This window comes from Nansenia antarctica (assembly GCF_963989245.1).
Source record: "Nansenia antarctica genome assembly, chromosome: 8".
Taxonomy (NCBI): domain Eukaryota; kingdom Metazoa; phylum Chordata; class Actinopteri; order Argentiniformes; family Microstomatidae; genus Nansenia; species Nansenia antarctica.
In genome coordinates this window covers 20,708,067-20,728,605 of record NC_137678.1, presented here as the reverse complement: position 1 = coordinate 20,728,605, position 20,539 = coordinate 20,708,067, and the positions used below count along the sequence as shown (strand labels likewise).

Here is a 20,539-nt window from a genome sequence, read left to right as displayed (position 1 = left end):
GAAACGGCCTTCAAAGATTTTGGACTTTTTCACACCTTCACACAGGCAGGTAATGGGCGGTAACAATGGGCTGGTCAACCCCACCCCCAACCACTCCCCCTCTAGCTTGACAGCTATCAGCTGTCAATACTGGTCACTGGGTCAGACAGCTATAGTTATACAGCTATAACATTATTACCTAGCAAGGTATTACCTAAGCTAATTACCCAGCTTATTATTATTTATGGTTGTTGTAACTGTTATAGTTAGTCTTGTAATGATACAAAAAAGTATTCAATCAGAATCAGAATTTATTTTACAGTACACAAGCATAGGTAGGATAAAGATATCACTGTAAATATTGTGTCATACACAAAATATGGGCACACTTCACAAACACGTCACGTCATGTCGACCAAAGCACATCTAATAAAAATAAAAATATATGGGCACACTTCACAAACACTTCACACCAATATTGCACGTCACGTCATGTCGACCAAAGCACATCTAATAAAAATAAAAATATATGGGCACACTTCACAAACACTTCACACCAATATTGCACGTCACGTCATGTCGACCAAAGCACAAAAAAAGTGTACCAAATCACAGTACTGCAATCAGAATGAACCATGTAAAAAAAGTAGGAGTAAAAAAGTGGCACGTTATTACAGTGATAAATTGCTCCTATCCGAGGCACAGACAGCCTTTTTCTGAGGTGCCTTTTTCAGAGGTGCTGTGGAGTCTGGTGGGCAGGGGCATGTAGTGTCTTTCGCCTCATCAGTACAGAATTATCTGATCTTGTCAAAAAGGTACTTCTGTCTGGCCACGTCAAGTCCGGGTGGGGCTTGCACAGGAAGATCACCTCTGGGGGGCTTGACATCAGTGTGTTTCAGTAGCTGAAACTCGACTGGTTCTGCCCCGTTGTATTCCCAGGCTATAACCACGCCAGGTTTCCGAGCATCAAAGCTGCAACAGAATGAAGACAATGCATTAAATGATTGCCCACAGTAAATGATATTATATGACCGCCATACTATGTTCATAAAATGAAATAGGTAAATACATGACAATGAATTACCTGAAGTGCTGGTAACTCTCAATCTGTGGGAGCTTTCGGAAGTAGCCACCCAGATGCTTTTGCCAGTCGTAGGTTTGAACCAGCACGGTGCCATTCTCCAGGCCTACAAGCTGGGGGATGTTGACGTGTTTCACTGGAGAGCTGGCCCTCACGACTTTAACAATGTCATCCAGTGTCCACTCTGGTCTTCCTGAAGCACTGCTTGATAAGGCCAAAGCACCAGTCGGGGCCAAACTTGGTGTGGCCTGCAATCAGGAAGTGGAGGCCCAGTGTCTTGTGAAGGCCATGCATGGTCCGCCATGCACAGTACCACAGCATGAAGTTGTTCTTGTTTTGGCCACTGCAGTTGTCACAGTTCAGGTCCACGTATGTTTCTCCAACTCCATACTTCTCGAAGAAGTGATGCAGGTAATTGATGACTGCGTTGCTGCCCTTACTCGATGCCATCCCTTCATCGATGAGGTAGTTCACCTGCTTAGGCATCCCTTCGCAGGAGACACCAAAGATGCCGCACTTGCGTGGAGTCAGAAAGTACATGGGCCCTGGTTGATGAGGGTCAGAGGGGTAGTGGACCTAAGAAAGAGAGGCAAAAGAGGAAGAGAAGAAAAAGATTAGATGCAGTGAAAAGTAACATCACAGAGGTGTGTGTGTGGGTAAATGAAATTCAATCAACCAAATCAACAGTGTCATAGGATGAAGTTATTCTCACCTGTTGTGCAAAATCAAAACTGTAGTGCATTGTGATTTCCTTGCTTGCTGGTGTGGAGGGGCCAAGAGAGAGCTGCAATTCCTCACAGACCTCCGCACATGCAGTATTCATTTTCTGGTAGAAAGAACGCTCCTTTGCAACACGGTCTAGATGCTGCTCCTGCTTCTTCAGCTTGGCTGATTTCACCACATCCGGCAGATTGGCACTTCGGAACACTTGGTAGTTGTTCCTCTGGCACTCCCAGCACAGATCTGTCCGGGGTTTGGTGCTGGTTATTTGAGGGAGCAATTCCTTCCACAGCTTTCGGAAGCCTTGCGTACTAACAACACGTTGCTCTGCAAAAGAAGATTTTATGAGTATGAGATTGGATTGCTCAGTCAATGCTACGTGTTGATTCATGTTCAATGCAATGGCAAAATGTGATGATGTAACAATCATGCTATTATCACATGAATGCCATTCCCATGTGCTTAACATAATCTATTCTATAGTCTCAATGAATGTGCCTTTTTTTAAACAACCCCCCCCATTGTATTGGCAATAGCAACTTCAGGCTCATGAATCTGAATTTGTTAATTGCACATTAGCATGGCTATCACAGTGTATACACAGGGCCTGGCTGTTAACACAGCCATCAGTCAAGTCATTTTAAAAAGTTGTTTTAGCATATTTAACACAATGTAACATATTTTACATTATGTTACATTTCTGTAATCTTGGATTGTAGTCCCACACACACATTTTACATACCAGATGTTTGCAGAGCATCATTGTAGAGACGCCAGACGGAGGTTTTGGTGACATTGGACGGCAGCAGTTTAGCACTGTAGTCCCTGTGTCCAGGGTGTCTGCCAGGTAGAATAATGGCGTGATCTTCAGCGTAGTTGTTGATGAATTTCACGACTGCATCGATGTCATCTTTTGTGTGAAAGTTTTTGTTTTTTCGACATGTCTTTCTCTCGCGTGGCAGAGCACCGTGCTCCTGGTACCATTGGGAAATGGTATGGAGAGTTCGGCTGCTTATCCTGAGCAGAAAAAACAACAGAACGTATAAATAATAGAATAATAGCTATAGATAATGTCTGCTAGCTAGCATGGCTAACGCCACGATACATACTAGGTCATTTTAACTACTAACAGTAACAGAACATATAAATAACAGCACAGTAGAAATAGCTGATGTCTGCTAGCATGGCTAACGCCACGATACATACTAGGTCATGTTAACTACTAACAGTAACAGAACGTATACATTTTAAAGAGCTTACCCCAATACGAAGCAGTAGGTGTCACGGCAGACGTTCGTCCCCTGAATGGAGTATGATACCCTGGATAACTTGCGTTTTTTAGGCAGTTTTTTGAGACCTTGAGTCATAATGGAACGATTCATAGAAGTCAAGAGAGCACCCATAACCAGCAAGTCTTTGTTCTCTGGATCCAAAGATGCTGTATTCAACCGCGTCTCGTAGATCAGTTCAGAAGACAGTCTTTTGCTGCAAGAGATTCTCGGTCGAGCATTGTCTGTGCGTCTACGCTGGCATTTGCACTCAAATCGTTTGATTTTGTCCAATTCGGAGTCTTGCTCGGTAAACTCATTTTCAACATTCTCGTCAGACCAATCTTCGGCGAGATCAGCTATCTCAGATCGTGGTTGAAGCGAGTCTTCTTCTTCGCTATCGGAATCCGAGGAGGACAGAGGATCTGAATTGCCTCCGTGCATGTAGTCAGCAATGAACGAGGTCATCAATTCTCCATTGTCGATCCTTGTACCGGCAGCAGAAATTCGGTTGATCTCATCGGCGAGCATTTGTGATTCCATCTTGCAGTCAAACACAATGCAGCACAATACAGTAAACAGACCAACATGGCCTTTTTATCCCTCCCCCTCGCCCAGCTATTGGCTACGTCGATTGAGCTCACAGCCATTCACACCGATTGTTGTTGTTAGCTGGGCTCACGTTCCCGCCCCCAAGTTCTCAAAAGCATTCAGGCGAAAAATAAGCTTATTTTGTTGATTAAGTACACGTATTTAACTATCGTAAAACTGCTCGAAAAAATAACAAGTGGGTAGTTCAAAACCTTAACTTGTGTCTGGTGACAAAAAAACGAAATCTGATTTTTTCGAATAAAAATCGTTGAACGCAAAATTGAAGCCTTTGCAGTTTGCGCCCACTTCGCAGTTCGATGACGTCACGTCACATATTCTTCATTCATTAATTTTGCTTTTTAAATCTGCTTACTATTCTCCTCTTGTATTCTGCAGACCCCAGAGATATTGTTACATGGCACTGTGAAGCCTATGGAACCACTTTGTTGCTCTTATCTTGTTATAATCCTGCGTATGTTCCAAATTTTACAGGAGAGAGGCCATACTACTGCTCCCAGTGTGGGAAGAGTTTCACTACATCCATGAACCTGAAGGTCCATGAGAGAATACACACAGGAGAGAAGCCGTACACCTGCTCCCACTGTGGGAAGAGTTTCACTACGTCCATCAAACTGAAGGTCCATGAGAGAATACACACAGGAGAGAAGCCGTACACCTGCTCCCACTGTGGGAAGGGTTTCACTCAGTCAGGAAGCTTAAAGGACCATCAGAGAATACACACAGGAGAGAAGCCATACGTGTGCACCCACTGTGGGAAGAGTTTCAATAGGCAAGACACTCTGAAGGTCCATGAGAGAATACACACAGTAGAGAAGCTGTACACCTGCTCCCACTGTGGGAAGGGTTTCACTCAGTCAGGAACGTTAAAGGACCATCAGAGAATACACACAGGAGAGAAGCCGTACACCTGCATCCTATGTAGGAAGAGTTTCACTGCATCCATGAACCTGAAGGTCCATGAGAGAATACACACAGGAGAGAAGCCGTACACCTGCTCCCACTGTGGGAAGAGTCTCACTACGTCCATCAAACTGAAGGTCCATGAGAGAATACACACAGGAGAGAAGCCGTACACCTGCTCCCACTGTGGGAAGGGTTTCACTCAGTCAGGAAGCTTAAAGGACCATCAGAGAATACACACAGGAGAGAAGCCGTATACCTGCTCCCACTGTGGGAAGAGTTTCACTACATCCATGAACCTGAAGGTCCATGAGAGAATACACACAGGAGAGAAGCCGTACACCTGCTCCCACTGTGGGAAGAGTTTCACTACGTCCATCAAACTGAAGGTCCATGAGAGAATACACACAGGAGAGAAGCCGTACACCTGCTCCCACTGTGGGAAGGGTTTCACTCAGTCAGGAAGCTTAAAGGACCATCAGAGAATACACACAGGAGAGAAGCCGTATACCTGCTCCCACTGTGGGAAGGGTTTCACTACGTCCATCAAACTGAAGGTCCATGAGAGAACACACACAGGAGAGAAGCCATACGTGTGCGCCCACTGTGGGAAGAGTTTCAATAGGCAAGACACTCTGAAGGTCCATGAGAGAATACACACAGTAGAGAAGCTGTACACCTGCTCCCACTGTGGGAAGAGTTTCAATAGGCAAGACACTCTGAAGGTCCATGAGAGAATACACACAGGAGAGAAGCCATACACCTGCCCCCAGTGTGGGAAGAGTTTCGCTACGTCCATCAGTTTGAATGTCCATGAGAGAATACACATAGGCAAGAAGCCGTACACCTGCCCCCAGTGTGGGAAGAGTTTCATTAGGCAAGACAAGCTGAAGGACAATCAGAGAATACACACAGGAGAGAAGCCATACGTGTGCGCCCACTGTGGGAAGAGTTTCAATAGGCAAGACAAGCTGAAGGTCCATGAGAGAGTACACACAGTAGAGAAGCTGTACACCTGCTCCCACTGTGGGAAGGGTTTCTCTCGGTCAAGACACTTGAAGGTCCATGAGAGAATACACACAGGAGAAAAGCCATACACCTGCTCCCTGTGTGGGAAGGGTTTCACTCAGTCAGGACACTTTAAGGACCATGAAAGAATACACACAGGAGAGAAGCTGTACACCTGCTCCCAGTGTGGGAAGAGTTTCACTACGTCCTTCAACCTGAAGGTCCATGAGAGAATACACACAGGAGATAAGCCGTACACAAAAAAAAATTCACCCAGTCAATTTCTGCGCAGTAGTTCCGCTTAACGAACACATAACAATATGAAACTCTCGTATAATATCTTTGTTCCAGACTGTATCGACAACGTGTTCACCTTATTATTTATGATAATACATTTCATAACATTCAAGTATTGTTTAATAATTACAGATTCAATTAAATACAGTGGTGTAGTCTACGTGATACGCAGGGCTACGCCGTATACCCACTAAGAAAGGCCAAGGATTTCCGTATACCCACTTAAAAATGTGCGAGGATACGTAACAGCGTTTTGTGACAGAACTTTCACACTTTCATTCAAATTCACCCCGTCTGTGTCACGAAGCACATGACTTTTGGAGCATTGGGACTGACTATAGCGTCATATACCATCAACGGGGGGAGATGCGACATGAAATATGTCAAAATGCAGCACTATACCATGCACAGATCAGCCTTATAACATGTAATGTTAGATATATAACGTCAGGCAGGGAACGCAGATGTATTTTTTATGGCGTTCCGAAATGAACGATATGAGGCTGGGAGGGAAAAATCACAGTATACCCACTAGAAAAAACTAGACTACACCACTGATTAAATATGATTCCCGATTAAACTGTACAACATATTTGAGGGGTTGTTTTGCAAAAACAGATATCTCCCTTTGTATTTATTATGTTAAATCATGTTTTTTTATTTTAGATTAGATTAGATTCAATCTTATTGTCATTGACAAGTACCAAGGTTGTCATAAGGAAATGCAGTTCGTCATCTAACCTGCATTGACAGTTTTAACTGCAAACAGAAATCCTTCGGGGAATTTTTATCATTTGAATATCTTTCAGTTGTTTTTAAATGTTCCACTCGAATTCTTTTTATAATTTTATACAGACCACCCCAATACTCTACTAGCTTCTTTAATGAACTTACAGAGCTTCTCTCCATCATTACTACTGAATTTAATGGTCTGATCATTGCTGGTGATTTAAATATTCATGTAGATAACTCAGAGGACAACAAAGCCAAAGAACTCTCTGTTCTGTTAGATGTTTTTGAACTTCAACAACATGTGAACCTCCCTACTCATAATCGAGGTCACACTCTGGACCTCATCATCACCAAAGGCCTAGATATTTCAAATGTTGTTGTAACTGACATTGCCTGACACGATTTCAACTTAAAAATCACAAAAACCATTGATGATATTGCACCCATTAGATCCAAATGCATCTCTGGTAAGCAAAAAGCTCCCTGGAGAACTGCCCCATCCGTAAAGACCCAAAAAAGAGAATGTCGTAAAGCAGAGCGCAGATGGAGAAAAACAAACCTTCAAGTCCACTATGATATCTATAAAGAGAATCTTCAGAACTATAACTTAGAAATAGGAAGTGCCAGGCAATCATTTTTCTCTAAGATCATAAACAATAACATCAATAATGCCCGCATCCTTTTCAGAACTGTTGACAGACTAACGGCCAAGCTCCACCTGCTGCGTCGCGTCAACTCGCCATCGACGTTGCGTCAACTTCCCGTTGTCCAAGCTCCACCTGCTGCGTCGCGTCAACTACTTCTACTCTAGCTCCACTGGCATTTTTTGTATACGGGAGTAATTTCACCCTTGAGTGCAATTATGTCCACAACAATAACAACATCATACAGAACATTTTCCAATCAGGGTAATATTTTATCTACATATTCCCAAATAGATAGTTGCTAGTTCAGTAGATGTTCAACTAACTGTCAACAACATTTCAACTAACTAACCACTAATCCTAAACCTTGCCCTAACCTTAAATCTAACCCTATCCTTAACCATAAATCTAGTTACATATCAACAGAGTTGCAGTTGATAGTTTGAGCAGCTGTGGATCATCTATAAGGGAATAAAGTGTGACCGCAGTCAAGTAGGAAATGTCATACTGTCATATGCTCCACCGAGCGCGAGGAGAGCTCAGAGCGCGAGGTTATTAACAAAGACGTTCATAGTGGGAATTTCTGGATCAGGAGAGCACCTACATTCTCTTACATCTCTTTCATCAATTATGGGTACGTATAGCTTAATTTATCCACATCTGCTAGCGGTTTTAATACACTTATTGAGGACACAAGTTGGGTTGTATTGACATAGAGCTGAATGTCGTACTTGGAGAGTTCACCACAGGTGCGGTGATTGACGCCCCACGTGGGGCGTCTCATTGTGACGTCTGCGTCCATCCACCGTCAAAAATCAAACTTTTTTGAAAGTCTACTTTGGACGCAGCCATCGGACGCAACGCTGACGCGACGTAACGCAGCAGGTGGAGCACCTTTCATTGATTACAATGCATTTGATCCCAATTTCGGACGCAACGCACATTAGACGCAACGCTCGATGGCCATGGTGGAGCTTGGCCGTAACAAATCCCCCAACACCCATTGCTCAGGAATTTCACTCAACTAGTAAATGCAATGAGCTTGCATCCTTTTTTAACAATAAAATAGAAACCATTAGACAAGGCATTAGGTCTTCTGTGTCAGGCATGAAAAACATGTCCCCATTAACAACCCCAAATAGGGCGGACATAACAACCATGTCACAATTTAACACCATTGATTACAAGACCCTAGATAAAATCATGTCACGTCTTAAACCATCCACCTGTGCCCTTGATGTCCTGCCAACAAGCTTTTTAAAAAACATATTTAGCTGCATGGCAGGCGAACTAATACAAATAATTAACACATCCCTTTCATCAGGAATCTTCCCTGAAGCCCTGAAAACTGCAGTTATTAAGCCTCTACTAAAAAAGAACGGCCTAGACCCATTTGTACTAAACAACTACAGACCCATATCAAACCTTCCCTGTACAGGAAAATGAAATTTGAAATGGTTGCCCACGAACAACTTTGAAATGGTTGCCCACGAACAACTTAGCAATTATTTGACCCTAAATGATCTCTTTGATTACTTTCAATCAGGCTTTCGCCCCCTACATAGCACTGAAACGGCCCTTATTAAGGTCCTTAATGACATTCGCGTAAACACAGACTCCGGAAAAATCTCAGTTTTGGTCCTACTAGATCTTAGTGCTGCCTTTGACACTGTAGACCATGACATTCTAATAGATAGACTAAAAACCTGGGTAGGACTTTCGGGCACTGCCCTAAACTGGTTTAGATCCTACCTACAGGACAGAAGCTACTATGTCTCCATTGGCAACTTTGTATCTGACCAAATTAAAATGACATGTGGGGTTCCCCACCATCAAGAAGGCACAACAGCGGCTATACACCCTGAGAGTCCTCAGGAAGGAACACAGCAAGCAGGAGATACTGGTGACCTTCTACCGCGGCGCAGTGGAGAGCATCCTCACCTACGGCATCTGCAACTGGTTCTCCAGCTGCACAACAGCGGAGAGAAATGCGCTACAGAGAGTCGTGAGAACAGCACAGAAGATCACCGGCGCCCCCCTCCCCTCTCTGGAAGAGCTGTACAACACACGCTGTCTCAGGAAGGCCTCCAAGATCTCCAGGGACCCTACCCACCCTGGGTACGAACACTTTACCAGGCTGCCCTCGAAAAGGCGGTTCAGGACCTTGGCCGCAAGGACAAACAGACTGAAGAACAGCTTCTACCACAGGGCCGTCCAGGCCCTGAACACAGCAAAGACCTAGGTTCTGGGCCCTGGACAGTCTGGACGGATTGATGGCAGCTGCTGGACTGAAAAAATCAGGTGTAGTGCTGAGGCACAAATATGTACATTTCAAGCCTGCAAACTGGGACACTTTAAATAAATGTGAAATAACACTATTGTGCAATATGACAACCCTAGTCGTCTATCTGTACAGTATAGTATAGTGGATAGTGTACATAGCCTTTATTTATGTAAACCAGCTCCTTCCCTTCTTGTGATGTTTTTAAAAGTTTTTTTTTTCTTTCTTTCCTAACACCAGGGGAGCCACCCCTCCTAAATGTCGTTGTTTGGTAACTGTACTGTAGCAATGACAATAAAGACCATTCATTCATTCATTAGTTGTTGTTGTAGGCATGTGCTAACTAAAAATAAAGACAATTAAAATGATTGTTCACTCAAAAATAGATATTTTAATGAACTTTGCAGATTTATTTCTGGCATCACTTGCATGTAATGTAATGTAAAGAGTAGTAGAGAGTGCAAACTGCTGAGTAAAATGAGGTAGGCTAGGCACTAGGCAACCAAAAGAATACAAAAACAAAAATAAATACTTGTACAGAGTACAAAAGTTTTGTTTTGCTTCACTCATCTCTGGCATCAAACATACATTTTAAATGTATTGAATAGTGCTGCAAAATAAAATGAGGTAGGCACTAAGCACTAAGGCAACTAAAAAAGAGCAATTATCCACAAAAAGAAATGTTTGTAGAGAAAAGGTTCGTCAGCAACCATGGACAAGGGTCTCATATCCTTAACCAGCATGTTCAGGATTGATCCGGTCAGGACGGTGGCTTGCTGGGGTGTGCACGTTGGCATCTTGACAAGATAACTATCCATAGTAGAACGCGCCTTCTTAGCACTGTAACGTTAAGACAACATTTTTAGCTATTTGATAAGTATCGCTTTGATGACAACGTTACAGCACATAACGTGTGCTTGAATGTCTTGTCTCCCCGGCATGTTTGTGCTTGCTCCAATTATGCTTGATATGTTTGTATGTCCTGCTCCATTTATTTGTGTTTGCTGCAATTGTAATTTTTTAAACTAATGTATTTTATTTTAGGGAGCCTATTGTCAACTGGCCCGGGGACTACAGCTGGAAATTAGCCATGTAGGCTAAAGCTGCTCCATTTACTGTTGTTACAGTTAATTAATGAGGACTGTCCACGACATCATAAACTAATAAACTAAACTAAACTAAACTAAATGTAAAAGAATGTAAGAAGGCTTTTAACGTAACGACATCGTTAGCCAATAACAAGCTCACTAGCTTACCGAGACGAACCATCGTCTTCCTCGTCATCTGCCACAACGTGCTTCCTTTTGAGATGCTCGCGTATCATAGACGTGCTGCCATGATAAGCGAGTTCAGCTTTGCAAATTTTACATTTCACATTCTTTTTTTCAACGTTGTGGTTGAAATGCCCCCACACATTAGACGTAAGAGGACGGGAAGACATTTCCCCTTTTGTTTTTCCGGGGATGTCACGTGTGCCCCGGATGACCGACACTGCGCATGTACATCAAAGACACTGGGAGACGCTAGCCAGTGGCAGCTTCAGGGAAGAAAAACGAATGCTTATCGCTTATTTCAGCTACAAAAAAACATGCGACGACGTCGATTACCAAATATGTCGGCGACGATTTTGGTAATCGACGTCGTCGCGACTAGTCGACTAATCGTGGCAGCCCTAGTCCTAACAAAAATGAATACGTTTGAACACATTACACAAATCCTGAGATCCCTACACTGGCTACCAGTCTCTCACAGAAAATGGTCTTGGACCAAAATACATATCAGATCTCCTCCCACCCTATATTCCCGCAAGACCCCTAAGGTCAGCTGAGACTAATCAGCTAATAATTCCAAAAGTAAAAACAAAACACGGTGCAGCAGCTTTCAGTTGCTGCTGCATGCTCCTGGAACAAACTCCCTGAAGAAATCAACAGGCGCAAACCCTAAACATATTTAAATCTAAGCTGAAAACCTTCATGTTTTGCAGCAGTTATGATTAAACACTTCTATCAATGTCTTTTATCCATGAACTATTGTCTTATTAAATGTTTTATCTATTTACCTCTTATATTTGCTTTTATTCAGTCGTTTTTATTTTCTTGCTATGCTCCTCTTGCTGTATTTTAAATAATGCATGTAAAGTGTAAACTTTGAATTGCCCCTGTTGTATGAAATGTGCCATACAAATAAACTTGCCTTGCCACTGGCAGCATTGATTTTACAGCAGTGCAATGACCCTCACCACTATACAACAAAGACTTACCATCCGTGTCTTCAATCTCCACTTCTACTTCGCCCTCTTCTTTCACCATCCCTCCCTCCTCCCTCATTTCTTCTCCTCCATCTTCTTCTTTCACCATCACACCCTTCTGCATTACAGCTGCACCTCCATCTTCTTCTTTCACCATCACTCTCTTCTCCTCCACTTCTTCTTTCACCATCACTCTCTTCTCCTCCACTTCTTCTTTCACCATCACACCATTCTCCTCTGCATCTTCTTCCTCCAGCTTCACTGCCACCAAAAAAATCTCAGTCAATTATAAATGACAGCCAACCAGTTCACTGAAAGCCCATCTAGACTGACAGGACATGTCCTGCAAATGCAATAATCTATGGATTACTGATTGCATTTCTTTGTAATTAAAGGGTCTGGAAAATAGACATTAAACGGTTCCAATTGTATTTTGTGTCCCAGGCTCAACTTCCTGGTCAGACAGAGGGCTGTATGGGCAGGGGTGCACATAACTGGTGCGCCAGTGCGCATGCGTCGCCAAAATGCATGTTGCGCGGAGGATCAGCGGCATGAACGCGCTCTTGCGCACCAACAGCTGGAAGCGCTGGGAGAGGAATTGACTTCCTCAAAACTCCTACTGCTAACTGCTGACTGCCCGTTAATACCAATACCATATCCTTTCATGACCACAATGTACCCACCGACGACGACCACGGCGACTCCCCTCACGAAAACATTCGGAAAGTATCGTAACTTGTACTTTCATTCCGCGTATCGCGCATCGCATGGTTATCACGCCGACACGTGAAAATTCAGTCCCGAACGACTCGTCGCTAAAAGGAAAAACAACACCAAGGCACTTCACGTTTCTTTTCTCTGAAGCTTTCAAACGTTCAGACGTTTGTTTTACAGCTTCATTATCGCACCTCGACCCCTGACCCAGGGAATATGGTTGGGAATTATATTAGAAGGAAAAAAAAAAGACTTTGTGCAACAATCAAAATAATGAGCTATTTAAAGTGATAGCCTACAACATCCTCTACCATGGTTGAAATTGAGGACAGTATTAACAACAGTCAAGAGAGCAGTGATGATGATGATTAAGCTTGTAGCATAAGTAAATGCTTAGGTTGTAACTTTTTGTTGAAAGTTGATTTCAGTGTTTACAGAACAGAGCAGTGCTTAAGGAGATATCAGTTAATTTCATTGTATTTAAAGAACAGACATTCAGTTAGTGCTTAAAGAGATGTCAGTTGATTTCATTGTGTTTAAAGGAGTCTGACAGACTTTCATGCTTAAAGAGCAGTCATTTGATTTTTCATTTGTTTCTTTTGTTTTGCACACAATCATTTGTTTGTTCATCTTATTTTTGAATAAATGTCGTTTTGCTAATATAAGTTATCCATGTATCCCTTTTTTATCCATCCTGTGGGACGGGTCGTGACTCGTGAGCTCGGGGAGCACCAAGCAGCATCCCTAGGTGCTCCTCTGAGCACTGGCCCCAAAAAGTTATGTGCACCCCTGTGTATGGGCATGGACTTCGCATGATTGACTGGCAGCTCCCTTTCAAGCAAGCTTGCTGCGTTATCATACATGACATTCATCTATTAGATGTGCTTATACAGTATATCTCAAAAGTGAGTACACCCTTTAGATTTTTGCAAATATTCTGTTATATCCTTTCAGGGGATAACATTATCCTACTGAAACTTTGATATAACTTAAAGTAGTCAGTGTGCTGCTTGAATAACAGTATAGATTTATTGTCCTTTGAAAATTACTCAGTACACAGCTGTTAATGTCTAAACAGCTGGCAACAAAAGTGAGTACACCCCATAGTGAACATGTCCTAATTGTGCCCAATGATGTTGTTTTCCCGCCCTGGTGTCATGTGACTCGTTAGTGTTACAAGGATTCAGGTGTAAATGATAAGCAGGGCTGTTAAATTTGGTGTTTTGGGCACAATTCTCTCTGAATGCTGGACAACATGGCACCTCATGGCAAGGAACTCTCTGAGCGGCTGAAAAAAAGGATTATTGCGCTTCACAAAGATGGCCTTGGCTATAAGAAGATTGCCAACACCCTGAAAATTAGTTGCAGCACAGTGGCTAAGATCATACAGCGGTTTTCCAGGACAGGTTCCACTCGGAACAGGCCTCGCCAGGGTCGACCAAATAAGTTGAGTCCACGTGCTCAGCGTCATATCCAGAGGTTGGTTTCCAAAAATAGACGTGCGAGTGCTTCCAGCATTGCTGCAGAGGTTGCAGAAGTGGGATGTCAGCCTGTCAGTGCCCAGACCATACGCCGCACACTGCATCAAATCGGTTTGTATGGCCGTCGCCCCAGACAGAAGCCTCTTCTGAAACCGATGCATAAGAAAGCCCGCAAACAGTTTGCTGAAGACAATGAATCCAAGAACATGAGTTACTGGAACCATGTCCTGTGGTCTGATGAGACCAAAATAAACCTGTTTGGGTCAGATGGTGTCCGGCGTGTGTGGCGGCACCCTGGTGAGGAGTTCCAAGACAAATGTGTTTTGCCTACAGTCAAGCATGGTGGTGGCAGCATCATGGTCTGGGGCTGCATGAGTGCTGCCGGCACTGGGGAGCTGCATTTCATTGAGGGACACATGAATTCCAATATATACTGTGACATCCTGCAGCAGAGCATGATCCCCTCTCTTCGGAAACTGGGCCGTAGGGCAGTTTTCCAACATGATAATGACCCTAAACACACCTCCAAGATGACAACGGCCTTGCTGAAGAAGCTGAAGGTTAAGGTGATGGACTGGCCAAGTATGTCTCCAGACCTAAACCCAATTGAGCACATGTGGGGCATCCTCAAGAGGAAGGTGGAGGAGTGCAAGGTGTCCAACATCCGTGCGCTCCGTGATGTCGTCATGGAGGAGTGGAAGAAGATTCCAGAAGCAACCTGTGCAGCTCTGGTGAATTCCATGCCCAGGAGGGTTAAAGCAGTGCTAGATAACAATGGTGGTCACACAAAATATTGACACTTTGGGCACAATTTAGACATGTTCACTATGGGGTGTTAGGGATGCTCCGATTTATCGGCCACCGATTTAAATCGGCCGATTTCACTCCAAATGACTCGATCGGTGATCGGCAAAAATGGCCGATCGCAAAAACCGATTTTTTTATTATTATTTTTTTCCCTGGGGAAGACAGATAACTGAACAGAAAACATAGGAGGACGTAACAGTATGTAAACCATGAAGGCCACGTTTATTTATGTCTTTTATACAGCCATATCGACTGACTTGGGCTTCAGGCCCTAACTGGGTGATAGGCAAGACCTTTACTATGCCATAAAAATGGGTCTGCGTTTGCTTGGTGCCTAATGGATAAAAACTTTTGTCTAAAAAGCAAAAAATATGTAGGCTATCCAGTCAGTAGGCCTACAGTTATGTTTTTTTTTTTTTATCGGTATCGGTATCGGTATCGGTTGATCTTGAGGAAAAAAATTGGTGATCGGTATCGGCCCCAAAAATCCAGATCGGAGCATCCCTATGGGGTGTACTCACTTTTGTTGCCAGCTGTTTAGACATTAACAGCTGTGTACTGAGTAATTTTCAATGGACAATAAATCTATACTGTTATTCAAGCAGCACACTGACTACTTTAAGTTATATCAAAGTTGAATTAAGATAGTCAGTGTTTCCTCTATATGCATTTATTGGTGGCGGGCCGCCACGAATGAATTTCCTCCGCCACTAATTGATTCAGTCCACAAACAAAAAAACAAACAAAAATCCACCTCTGAACATTTTAGCTGATTAAAATATATCTGATCCTAGATCAGCGCTATAATGGATGTTGACTAAAAGTGCACCTAAATCCACGCCCATCTCTCTCTAACCGCTGATCCAAAATCAGATTAATTACATTAAACATTCAGTTGACGACGTGACACAAGGGCTACTCCTGATTGGTCTAAATGTGAACCATCTAAAAGATACAAAAAGCTGATCTAGCTAGCTAGGTGCACAAATAAGATATCACGTTAAATAAATTAAACGAAAACAGCGACAGATGGATGGATTTTTCAAGAAAAAAGATGTCCCAGACACTTCAAACATTGCTGAAGCTAGCAGTGGCTATGAGCGATCTGAAACTGCATGGCTGGCAGGAGCAAAGGAGCTAGGTGGTGGATCAGCTAACAACGTTTATGGCGGGGTACCACCACCACCAGCTACAACTACAGCGGGAGAACAAGCAGTGTTATGTACACCATACATACTTACATACATACCATACATACCATGCATACTGTGCCGCTGTGGTATGTACACCAACATATATTACTTTCGTTTGTTACTTTTATTTGGACTTTGGATTTTAAGACCACTTTCATTCATGAAAAGGTCCAGAGTTTCTTGTTGCAAACGGAGGAAGGACAAACAACAGGTGCGTTGAAACCAACACCCAAGCATGACAGGACGATGGCTCATTTGATAATTTTGACAGACATGATAGACATGATAGACATGATAGCCATCACATCTAGTTGAAAAACTGTCGCAAGTTGAAGAACTCGCGCAAGTTGGAAATGCTCTGAAACTTTCGCCAAGTTGGACACACTTTTCCTGTTGTGTTTGAGACGGAGCCAAGACTGCGAGGGGTAGTGGTGGTCTAGTGGATAGTGAGTTGGACTTGTGATCGGAAGGTTGTGAGTTCAAATCCCGCCTGAAGCCACACCACTACTAGTGTGCCCTTGGGTAAGGCACTTAGCCCTCAGTTACTCCAGGGGGAATGTCCCTGTAATTCGTAATTGTAAGTCGCTTTGGATAAAAGCGTCTGCTAAATGGCAAAATTAATTAAATTAAATTATTGCTCGTTCGGAAGGACATTGGATCCGTGAGTAACGTAAACCTTCAGAGCTGATGGATGGAAACCGGTATCACAAGTTTATATTCTGTATATATATATATATTTTTTTTTTGCCATCCTCCCTCTAGTTTTGGTTGAAATTAGGTCGTTGTTTTGAGTGCGCGTGCGCTGTGCGCACGGACAGGGCTCTCCGCCACTAATGTAAAAATTCCTGGAGGAAACACTATGCAACGCTACATGCAACCCTGCAATGCTACATGCAACCCTGCAACGCTACATGCAACCCTGCAATGCTACATGCAACCCTGCAACGCTACATGCAACCCTGCAATGCTACATGCAGTCCTGCAACGCTACATGCAACCCTGCAACGCTACATGCAACCCTGCAATGCTGTATGCTATCCTGCAACACTACATGGAATCCTGCAACCCTGCAACGCTACATGCAGTCCTGCAACACTACATGCAGTCCTGCAACGCTACATGCAGTCCTGCAACACTACATGCAGTCCTGCAACACTACATGCAGTCCTGCAACGCTACATGCTATCATGCAAGACTACAAGCAATCCTGCAATGCTACATGCAATTCTGCAAAGCTACATGCAATACACAGCTACATGCAATAGTGTGGTAGTGGTGGTCTAGTGGGTAGTGAGTTGAGTTGGACCGGTGATCAGAAGGTCATGAGTTCTGGGAACACCTCCACTAGTGAGCCCTTGAGTAGCCCTGAGTTACTCCAGGGAAACTGTCCCTGTAATGTCTAACTGTAAGTCGGTATGGATAAAAGCGTCTGCTAAGTGGTTAAAATAGATAAATCAATAATCCACTATATGATAATGTCATATACAGGATTATTCTTGGAAATACTTGGAAATGATTTCTGAGTGGGGCAGTCCCATTCATACTATACATTCATTTATATTGGACAGATACAGTGAAGACAGACAGGAAAGTAAGGAGAAGAAGGGAGAGAGGGCATGTCAACTAGGGCTGCAACGATTAGTCGACATAATCGACGACGTCGATCATAAAAAGTCGTCGACGTGGAATTTTAGTGTCGACTAATCGTATTTTTTAAAAAAAATTTAAAAGGCTTTTTATTTTTTTATTTGTTTAAGCTTGTTATAAAAAAAGGTAACATTAACATGAAACATGAAATTATATTAAACTAAGATAATGCGACGGTTATCTTAATTTTTCAAACCTGCTCATTACAGAAAACATAAACAACATTTCTATCATCGCTTGCGCATTCAGGCCGACGAGGCAGTCAGAAACATGTCAGAGTCACGTGCTACCAAGCGGACCAATCACGTGCAGTGCGGTCTGCGTTGTTCTGCGTAGCACTAGCCCCTTTTTGAGATTCTGGGGAAGGTGCGCGTCGTCGGTGTGACGCAGAAGCATAAATCCGTTTATTATTTATTTTGTTTCATTGAAACAAAGATTGATTATTGTATGTATTAAATGTTTTGGAAGGTCCAAATTCAAATATTTCATGAGTCATTATTTGAATTTGCAATGGGAACGTATGTTAAGCCAGAGAGACTGGACAACAAGGTGACATTCACAGGTGTGCAGACTTGAGAAGGTGAGGTACAACATGCACTGGAGCCCGCGGCCACACGACTAATCGGAAAAATAATCGACAGATTAGTCGACTACCAAAATAATCGTTAGTTGCAGCCCTAATGTCAACAGGGCATGGGTCGGACTCGAACGCATGCCGACATGGGCATAATATGTGTGCACTGTAGACCGCGGTGCTGGACCACTGGACCACCCCAGGCCACAATACTTCAACGATTTACCTCAAATTATTGAAAACATTGGGTTTTGTGCTGCAGAGATTAATATTCTGTACAGAGAACAAATTCCAATTCTATCTATCTATCTAGGCCTATCTACCTAGGCCTATCTACCTAGGCCTATCTATCTATCTATCTATCTATGTATCTATGTATCTGTGCAATATGACAACCCTCGTGCACATAAGGTTCAGAGATAGGAAATGTTAGGATATTTATAGCATAGCATAGAGTACAGCACAGTGTTTTATTTGTATAGTATAGTATAGTGGATAGTGTATATAGCCTTTATTTATGTAAACCAGCTCTTTTCCCTTCTTGTTTTTAGTATTTTTTTCTAGCACCAGGGGAGCCCCCCCTCCCAAATTTCGTTGTATGGTACCTGTACTATATTAATGACAATAAAGGCCATTCATTCATTCATCTATCTATGTATCTATCTATCTTTCTATCTCACCTGATTCGCAGACGACCGAGCCGGGCTTCAGCTCCAGCATCATGGTGATGGTGGCGATGTTGGTGGTGTAGAGGATCTGTGTGCGGTGGGGCAGGTTCAGGGTCCACAGCTCCGGGGTGGGGTGCAGCACGTACACCCAGCCGCCCTTGCTGCAGGTCACCTTGGTGCCGAAGCGCTGGCCGACCAGGTCCGTGGAGTGGCGGATCACCCCGAACCGGGTCTGGGTCTGGGCGCCCTTCTGCACCGTGACCGGCATCATGGAGTCATGACCCAGGAAGATGATGGCCGTGTCACCCTCCCGGATGAACTCTGAGTACTCCACGAAACTCATGATGACAGGTGCAGTCCTGGGGGGGTCTGTATGGGGGGGGGGGGGGTCCAGTCCTACCACAGGGGTGTGTATGGGGGAGAGGGGTGGAACAGTCCTACCACAGAGGTGTGTATGGGGGAGAGAGGGGGACACTCCTACCACAGGGGTGTGTATGGGGGAGAGGGGGGGACACTCCTACCACAGGTGTCTGTGTGAGGGGGGTGAGAGACACTCCTACCACAGGTGTCTGTATGGGGGGGTGGGAGACACTCCTACCACAGGTGTCTGTATGGGGGGGTGGGAGAGAGACAGGTCCACTCCTACCACAGGGGTCTGTATGGGGGGGTGGGAGACACTCCTACCACAGGGGTCTGTATGGGGGGGTGGGAGACACTCCTACCACAGGTGTCTGTATGGGGGGGGGGGAGACACTCCTACCACAGGTGTCTGTATGGGGGGGTGGGAGACACTCCTACCACAGGTGTCTGTATGGGGGGGTGGGAGACACTCCTACCACAGGTGTCTGTATGGGGGGGTGAGAGACACTCCTACCACAGGGGTCTGTATGGGGGGGTGGGAGACACTCCTACCACAGGGGTCTGTATGGGGGGGTGGGAGACACTCCTACCACAGGTGTCTGTATGGGGGGGTGAGAGACACTCCTACCACAGGGGTCTGTATGGGGGGGTGGGAGACACTCCTACCACAGGTGTCTGTATGGGGGGGTGGGAGACACTCCTACCACAGGTGTCTGTATGGGGGGGTGGGAGACACTCCTACCACAGGTGTCTGTATGGGGGGGTGGGAGACACTCCTACCACAGGTGTCTGTATGGGGGGGTGGGAGACACTCCTACCACAGGGGTCTGTATGGGGGGGTGGGAGACACTCCTACCACAGGTGTCTGTATGGGGGGGTGGGAGACACTCCTACCACAGGTGTCTGTATGGGGGGGTGGGAGACACTCCTACCACAGGGGTCTGTATGGGGGGGTGGGAGACACTCCTACCACAGGGGTCTGTATGGGGGGGTGGGAGACACTCCTACCACAGGGGTCTGTATGGGGGGGTGGGAGACACTCCTACCACAGGGGTCTGTATGGGGGGGTGGGAGACACTCCTACCACAGGTGTCTGTATGGGGGGGTGGGAGACACTCCTACCACAGGGGTCTGTATGGGGGGGTGGGAGACACTCCTACCACAGGGGTCTGTATGGGGGGGTGGGAGACACTCCTACCACAGGTGTCTGTATGGGGGGGTGGGAGACACTCCTACCACAGGGGTCTGTATGGGGGGGTGGGAGACACTCCTACCACAGGGGTCTGTATGGGGGGGTGAGAGACACTCCTACCACAGGTGTCTGT

The 20,539-nt window shown here is 44.6% G+C and overlaps 1 protein-coding gene across 1 annotated transcript in view; it reads right to left on the bottom strand.

The window, feature by feature from the left end:
- Positions 1-19,197, bottom strand: part of LOC308164015 (structural maintenance of chromosomes protein 5-like) — a gene marked incomplete at both ends in the record, with an annotated part of 31,038 nt that extends 11,841 nt beyond the window's left edge. Inside the window, 5 exons of the mRNA XM_080538181.1 lie at positions 848-951; positions 1,064-1,173; positions 1,244-1,636; positions 1,863-2,023; positions 18,867-19,197. Of these exons, the coding sequence (XP_080394307.1) occupies positions 848-951; positions 1,064-1,173; positions 1,244-1,636; positions 1,863-2,023; positions 18,867-19,197 (1,099 nt within the window). The remainder of the gene's footprint in view (positions 1-847; positions 952-1,063; positions 1,174-1,243; positions 1,637-1,862; positions 2,024-18,866) is intronic.
- Between the last annotated feature and the right edge of the window lie 1,342 nt (positions 19,198-20,539).